General features: G+C 49.9%; 1 protein-coding gene across 1 annotated transcript in view; it reads right to left on the reverse strand.

The window, feature by feature from the left end:
- Positions 1-8,113, reverse strand: part of Cul4a (cullin 4A) — a 38,750-nt gene extending 30,637 nt beyond the window's left edge. The window contains exons 1-2 of the mRNA XM_004631160.2: positions 7,958-8,113; positions 7,618-7,733 (exon numbers count right to left, since the gene is read on the reverse strand). Coding sequence (XP_004631217.1) covers positions 7,618-7,733; positions 7,958-8,105 — 264 coding nt within the window. The 5' untranslated portion in view covers positions 8,106-8,113. The remainder of the gene's footprint in view (positions 1-7,617; positions 7,734-7,957) is intronic.
- Between the last annotated feature and the right edge of the window lie 6 nt (positions 8,114-8,119).

Genomic DNA, 8,119 nt, shown 5'->3' on the forward strand with positions numbered 1-8,119 from the left:
ATCAAACAATAACAAATGCTGGTGGGGCTATGAGGCTAAGGGAACTCTTCACATTGTTGGTGGGAGTGTAAACTGCTACAACTACTATGTAAGTCAGTGTGCAGTCCCTGAAAAACTAAAAAGAAATTCCCTCCAACTCAGCCATTTCCTTGTTAGCCATCTTCCCAAAGAGTTAAAAATACTGCATTCCAGTGACATGTACCTACCCATGTTACAGCAACATAGCTCCTAACAGCTGAAACTTGGAAGCAGCCCGGATGTCCACCAACAGACAAACTGATAAAATACATTTACATACAAAGGAATACTACTCCCTCAAAACAAACAAACAAACAAAAACCCACAAGCAAGTGACTTGTAGGAAAATGGATGCACTGAGACCACCAAGACCACAACACCGAGAATGTCGAATGATGTAAATCAGGCAAATGAGGTTAAATATCATGAGTCTTCTTATATGAGAAACCCGAGATAAGATAGATAACAACAAGTAGGGAGCTGGATCTTCCTCAAAAGGGAGGGGACCAAGAGACAGAAGGAAGGGAGGGAAGGGAGGAAAGGAGATGGAAAAGGAATTACAACGTGTTCTGCACATAGACCAGCTCCCCACAAGAAATGCGGACATATTTATTGCATATAAGCGCTGATAAAGACCATCGTCTGAAAAAAACTGTGGGGACAGTTCTGTGTAGGACACAGAACAGATACACGCTAGAAAACAATACAGAACTCCTGCAGGATACGCTCGTTCTACAGGCACTCACCATAGCGGTGTTCAGGACTAGCGATCCCAGCGCTCACCAGTAGAACTGCTACAAACCCTAACAACCTATATTGAGTACGCTGATGCTCACTTAATACTGTAAAATATGTGGATCATCTACCAGGATCAAAAAAGGCTAAATAACAATAAACACTACGATCTGTTTTCTGGCGGTTCAGTGTAACAAAGCACACACTCTCACCCATACCTTGTCTTAGGACAGAAAAGAGGGTCCCTGTCTGCACCCACACGTGCATTCTCCAGCTCCCCCACACCTTGCACCCGTCAGCCTTGCCGCCCAGACCTGCCAGCCATTGCTTCTCTCCCGAGACACAGACCAGCTCATAGCAAAGCTCTCTCCCAGTGGTTGCCAGTCAACCCTGGCCACCCAACTGTTACAGAGGAAGTTTTCACCCGATATATGAAAACAGGTATTTTCCTTGGCAAAAACAAGACAAACTTCCTGGTGCACAACCATCATACAAGTGACACAGGGAGACTGCCTTCCACAGGCAGACCCAGCCATGGGTGAGTCTAAGCCCACTGCTAGGCACGTGCTTGCTCTTCACAGCAGCGAGATGTACACTTTGTCCTTGGCACTCAGGGACCTCTGAGTGCAGGGCACTCTGTCTTCCTGTGACAAGCACCTCACCACCAGAGGACGGGCCTTGGTCTACCCCACTCCTTGCTGGCAGGGATCTGGGGCCAACGTGCTATGCAGGAAGAGCAATAACACACAACCTGCCTAACACACATGTTAAGTCTCTAACACCTTCTCCTGACACATGGAAGGTCTGCTTAGCCAGGTACTGTGCAGTTAAGTCAGTGCCAGCAACAGAGGCGAGACAGCAGCAGCACGTGGAGAGCCCTCGCTCACGTGGCCCTACACAGCCTCTCCTCCTAGCAGGACACAGCAGGCCACAATGTCAGGGTCTCAGCAGTGCAGACCCCAGTGGACCCAGGGGGAGTGGACAGGAGGACGCTGTGGGGTGGAGCTGTCCAGGAGCATGAGACTCGGGGCTGAAGACAAGGTCCAGAGAGAGGACATGACCGCAGACTGAAGACTGGGAAAGCGGGCTGGTGCTGTAACAGTCACTAGTATACGCAGCGGGGAGGTGATGACAGCTCCCACACCTAATACCCCAAGTCATCAGGAGGATACCACAGATGCCCTGGCCACGAGGCCTGGTGAACCACAACAGGAAAAGACACATTCATTAGTGGGGTGGGGAGGTAGACCAACCCACTGCTCACAGCATAGCACGCAAACAGGAAGCAGAATGAGGCTTCTCTGGCCAGACACTTGCCAGGTTGGAACAGGCCTGGCATAGGACTTGCTGTGGCCCCACAGGGCCAGGGCACCAACAGTAATGGACCCTGGCTCCTGGCAGGAGGAAGTAGGTAAATGGTGGCACAAAAATTCAACCTGGATGAGAGGAAGCTCAGGGGATGCTCCTGGCAGAACGGCATCTATCCCTGCGTTTACCAGCATGGCACCTCCACCTCCCAGTGGGGGCAGGAGGACCCTGTACACAAGATTGGTCACAGAGAGGAGGCCACTGGGCTCACGGCACGGGAGACGGCAGGCATGTCCTTAGTTGTGGTCCACCTAGGTGCTCAATTCACTCCTGATTAGTGGGGTGGCCCATCAAGTAAAGTGCCCAACATTTTCCAGGCTCTCCCACTGCCGTCTTCTTTTCTTCTGGAACTCAGGCCCTTGCGCTTGCCAGGCAATTACTTATTCTACTGAGCAATCTCCCCAGCCCCTCCCATGCAGTCTTAGTAGCCCTGTCAACATGTTCAACACCTACTGCTATTCCTGACCTCCCTCTGGGAGAGCCACTAACAGGCACCATTTGGTTCCAGACAGCTGGCTGGGTTTTCCTCAGCCTCAGCCTCAGCCTCAGCCTCAGCCTCAGCCACAGCCACAGCCACAGCCACAGCCACAGCCACAGCCAGTCTTTTCTGAGGGCTCTGCTTTCCTCTGGAACCCCCTCAGCCTTCCTCTGACAGCTCCTGCAAACAAACAGTGCTTCAGTGCACTGCTGTCCCAGCGTGCTGATAGGAGGACCAGGACTTGTGGATTTGAGACACCAACACTGTGCCCAATGGGCTCACACAGAGGCTTGCACTGGGCTGAAGTTCCCACCTTCAGTGTGTCCTCTGTGCCCCTTGGAGGAGAGCGAGGGTAGAGGCACAAGTGAGAAGTTCTCACCCACACTGTGATCCAAAAGCTACAAAACACAGAGGAAAATCTCTGTCTGAGGCGGGGCCTTACCTAACAGGTTCCAGAGTTTACGCCAGCGATCTCCCCCAACACCACCAAATCCTCCCCACAAGTTCTCCCACACAAGGCCACTACTTGGCCAGCCGGGATTCCCTCCTACAGCACCAAGCAGGACTCTTGCTGAGACCAACACCTGCATGTTTGCCTGTGTCCACTAGTGCCTCTACAGAGGTATGGGGACAGCTACTAAGTGCAGCCACAGGTCCCCACAGAAGCCCAGCGGACTAGTAGTCCCCAGGACATGAAGTTCAATCCGGTAGAGACCCTACACCCCCAAGTTTCAGCCCAGAGCCCCCAGACACCTGACGGTATCATCCAAGATACACACAGGGACCAGTTTTGAAGATGCACATGTAGCGTGGCTAAGCACTCTCACTATTTTAGGAGAAAGTGATGGCCAGCTAATATCAGATGGCCTGTATTCCCAGGAAGTAGAAAGGCAGGCCTCAACTATAGGACACTATTTTACTAGGTCAAAAGTCTGATTGCTCAAGTAGTAGGTGGGACTTTTGCTTCTGGTCAGGATGCAGTAAAGCAACTGGATTCACATTTCTGCTCGAAAAGAACAAAAATCAGACTAAATATCCAAAGCAGCAGGCTCTAGGACTCTGGAGGACAGAGGTCCCTGAGGTCAGACACAGCCCTGCCCTCTGCTTTCCACGGGGCAGTTTCCAAGTTGTAGGCAGGGCCTGAGGAAGCCCTCAGGGTAAGGGCTCAGAGAACCTGCATAAGGGTAGGAGATCTCCAGGGCCTGAAGCACACTCTGCAAGTATGGCCACAGCATGCAGGCCCAGGCACCCGGCAGTACCACCCAAGTTGGGCGTGCGGTGAGGAAACTTCTTGGAGCCGACGCAAAGGCGATCCAGGAGGCCAGCGGTGCCGGTGTCTGGAGCACACACAGGGCCAGACAGCCACGGCGCAGCATGAGGGAGGCCCACACCAGCAGCGGGGACAGTCAGCCTCAGCTGTGGGAGCGCTCCGGGCCAGCCCAGTAAACCCGAAGGGCAAGACTCAACCAAATCAAACCAGTTCCAAGTACCTTAACTGCCTGAAACAAAGATCAGGAATGCTTCTAGGAACACAACAGCACTAGCACACCGTGTAAAATCTACAGCTGGAATCAGCAAAGAGCACCAGACAGCAAAGGAGCAGGAAAACAAACCCTGACCCAGGAGAAGAACCAATCAGCCCAAACCAGCACTGGACTGACTCAAAGTCAGAGACCAGAACAACAAAACGATGGCCACTGGTGGGCTTGGGGGACATGCCCGCAACCCCAGCACTCACTCGGGAGGCTGAGGAAGGACAATCATTGTGCGTTTGAGGCCAACCTGGGCTGCACAGTGAGACCGTCTCAAAACAGGCCAGAAAGCCCACGTGGGCGCAGGACACTCACAATGCACTGTAAACCTCCCACAAGTGAAGCCCGGTGGCTCACACTACCTGGGAGGTGCTAACCAGCAAACAACAGGCGTGCAGGTTAGACAGGGAAAGCAAACCAGCCTCTGCTCACAGACACAGGTGGCCCGTCTGTCTACAAAGAACTTCTGACAGAATATACAGAACATCTGCAAGAGAAGGCAGCAAGACAACCAGATATAAGCTCCACATACGAAATTAAAGGTCATTTCTCTGTAAAAGTGAGAAGCAGGAACCAAAATTTACAGGATAATGTATAAAACATCAAGAATATAAAATAAGCTGGGTACAGAAGCACATGTCTAAATCCCAGCATCTGGGAGGCTAAGGCAGGAGGACTATAAATTCTAGCCTAGGTTGAGCAATTTTGCAACTCAGAGATGCTGGGATATATCTCTGTGTGAAGGCTCTGGGTTCAGTCCTCAGTCACACACACACACACACACACACACACACACACCTCTGAGACAAATTTCACAAAAGATTTCAAGATCTGTACACTGAAGCTAGAAAACATTGCCAAGAGAAAAAACAAAGACCTGAACATGCAACTATCACTCTCACTGCTTGGTCAGCTCAAAATTGATGCTATGTCAATTCTCTGCCCTGGTCTATAGGTTCCATATATTAGTCATATTCCAGCAAGCTTTTTGGTAGAAATTGACAGGTTCTAAAATTCGTATGTAGGGCCAGGCAGATAGCTCAGCCAATTAAAGTGTCTACTTAGGCAGAGGCAGGGGCCAGATTCCTGGCCTTCTGTGCCAGACCCGCCCCTGGGGCACACTGAGATGGCAATTGAGACTGGGTGTGGTGGTGCGTGCCTGTAATCCCAGCACTTGGGAGGCTGAAACCATCACTACAAGTCCGAGCCGTGTAGTGAGACACTGTACTAAATACACACACAAATTCATACAAAGGACCAAGAACAGTCAAAATGACTTTGAAAAGGGCTATGTCACAGGGCTGTCATGCTCTTGTTAAACCCCTCCTAGATGAGAAGCTGATGTCAAAGAAGCAAAGGCAGCTCAGTGAGAAAAAGGCACTCAAAAAATGACATCAGAACTGGACATTTACAGACAAAAATCGCATGCAGGTTTATGTATCATGATAAACACAAAATTTTCTCAACATAGGTCAAAACCTATATCTCTAAAGTATCTGCAAGTAAACAGAAGAGAAAATCGTTGTGATCTTAAATTAGGGCAAAGATTTCTTATATACTAAAAGTACAACCCATAGAGGAACAATTGATATGCTGGACTTCAAAACTTACAACTAAATAAAAACTTTAAAAAGCCAAAAAACAAACTTACAACTACTGCTCTTTAAAAATCACAAGGGAATCAAGGTACAAACTGCAGACCAGGAGAAGGTATATGCAAGGCTGACACAGGGCTTGTACCCAGATTACACATGAAACTCAAGATACTTATTAATAAAATAATCAGATAAAAAAGATGAGCAAAAATTTCAATAGGTTATTTCACCAAAGATGCACAGAATGGCAACTACACCCATGAAAAGATGCTCAGGACTAGTCGCAAAATGCAGAGTCAAGCTGGACCTCTATGGGAACAGCTAAAACTACAGACTACTAGAACCAGATGCTGACAAGGATGTGGGGCAACTTAAACTCAATACACTGCTAGTGGAGATAAAAGAGCTGTGGTCACTTTGGAAAGTGGAGACTTCATGAAGCTCAAAATACCCTTACGTGTGCCCCTGATAACATCTACACATTTTCCTGAGAAGAATACAAATGGATGTCCACATAATGACTTACCTAAGAATGTCCACAGCAGCTTTGCTCTAACAACCAAAAGCTAGATACCAAAATGCTCACAGATGAAAGGGGAAAAAAAGCCAATTTTGGTACAGCCACACTGCTCACTAACAAAAAGAACCAATTTTGATCCCAGTTTGAATCTCAAAAGAACTCTTGAAAGTCAGATAAAAGAGAGCAAAAGGTCATGCCTTTTGATGACCACAAATAGCACTAGTTACTTAGATGACCAGAAACAGCAAAATAGTGCCTGAAAATAAATGACACACTGTCAGGAGTGGGAGTGGGAAGAGGACTGACTGCCCAGGAGGCCAGGGAAGTATTCAGGTAATGGAAGTACTCTACATCCTGGTGATGGTGCTAGAGATGGCTGGCCATGTCTGTTCAAAACTAGTAGGTATCCTTCACGTTAAATGTAAATAACACCTTATAAAGCTGATTTAAAAAACACAATCAACTCAAACACTTGAACAGATATATGTGCACCAAACTTCAGTATGGGGCCACAAGTGTTTTGGATTTCTGGTTTTGTGACATTTGCATACATCTAACAAGATACTCTGGGGACAGGGTCCAAGTTTAAACATGAAATTATGTTTCAGATACTCCTCATTCACATACCACCCCCGTTTTGACTGCAACACGTCATGAGGTCAGGTCTGGAACTCTCCAAATCAGGTCATCATGTTGACATATAAAACTTTTTTTTTTTTTTTTGGTGGAACCGGGGATTGAACTCAGGCCCTTGTGCTTGCCAGGGAAGTGCTTATTCCACTGAGCCATCTCCCCGGCCCCCACATAAAACATTTTGAATTTTGGAGAGTTTTAGATTAGAGGTGCTCAAGCTGTAGTAGTTTCTTTGGTGGTAAACATATAGGTGAATAAAATCTCCTTTTTTGTACTTTCTATAATTTTTATCATGTGCCCATTTGTGCAACAGGAGAAAAATTTGAATTCAAGACTTCAGGTAGAAATAACTGTGCTTATGTCACTTAAAATATAAAATTAGAATACTTAATAGAGTATCACTTTATAAAACGACCCCAAAAACGTGCTTCGAAAATATCCAAGCAGCTAAGTGTACTTCTGGCCATTCCCCCCTTACTTTAGAAACAGTGTGTCACTACTCTCAGCCAAAGTGCAACAGAACCTGCAACCCACCCGCAACAATTCATCACAACTGCATCCTGCAACAAGTAAAGCACAACAAAGAGGCCGAAAAACGCCCCGGGAACTGGTGAAGCCCTAGTGTGGCGAGCAGCCGAGGTCCGCGCCCGCGACGAATCCCGGCGGCGACCGGCGGCGCGGGCGCAGGCCGTTGGGCCCCGGCTCTCTCGCGTGACTGCGGGACACCCGCGGGCTCACCTGGTACAGCTCTTCCAAGTTGTACCTGATGGACTTGCTGCCCTGGATGGCCCGCACCGCCTCGTGCAGCTTCTGCCACGTGTCCTGCGTGTAGTTGTCCGGCAGCCGAGGCCTGTCTGTGGGGACAGAGGGTCAGCGGCCGCGGGGACGGGACGGCCGGGCACCGGGAACCGCGGGGAGGGAGACTGGGCCTGCGCGCGGCAGGGGACCCGGAGGCCGGGACTAGGGAGGTCGGGTCTCGAGAACCTGGGAGGCGGGGACTTGGGGAGGCCGGGAATGGAGGGCCGAGAGGCCGGGGACTCGGAGGCCAGGCCCACGCGCCCCTGCACCCGCGCCCCACCTCGGAAGTTCTTGATGACCAGCTTCCTGGAGCCGCCCGCGCCCCCCGGCTTGGCCGAGCCGCCCGCCAGCGCTGCGGGCTTGGTGAGGCCGTTGGTGCGGCCCACGAGCGCCGAGACGCTGCCCTTCCGCGGGCCCTCGTCCGCCATGGCTCGGCCGCGCC

This window comes from Octodon degus, unplaced genomic scaffold (assembly GCF_000260255.1).
Source record: "Octodon degus isolate 3935 unplaced genomic scaffold, OctDeg1.0 scaffold00039, whole genome shotgun sequence".
Lineage (NCBI taxonomy): Eukaryota > Metazoa > Chordata > Mammalia > Rodentia > Octodontidae > Octodon > Octodon degus.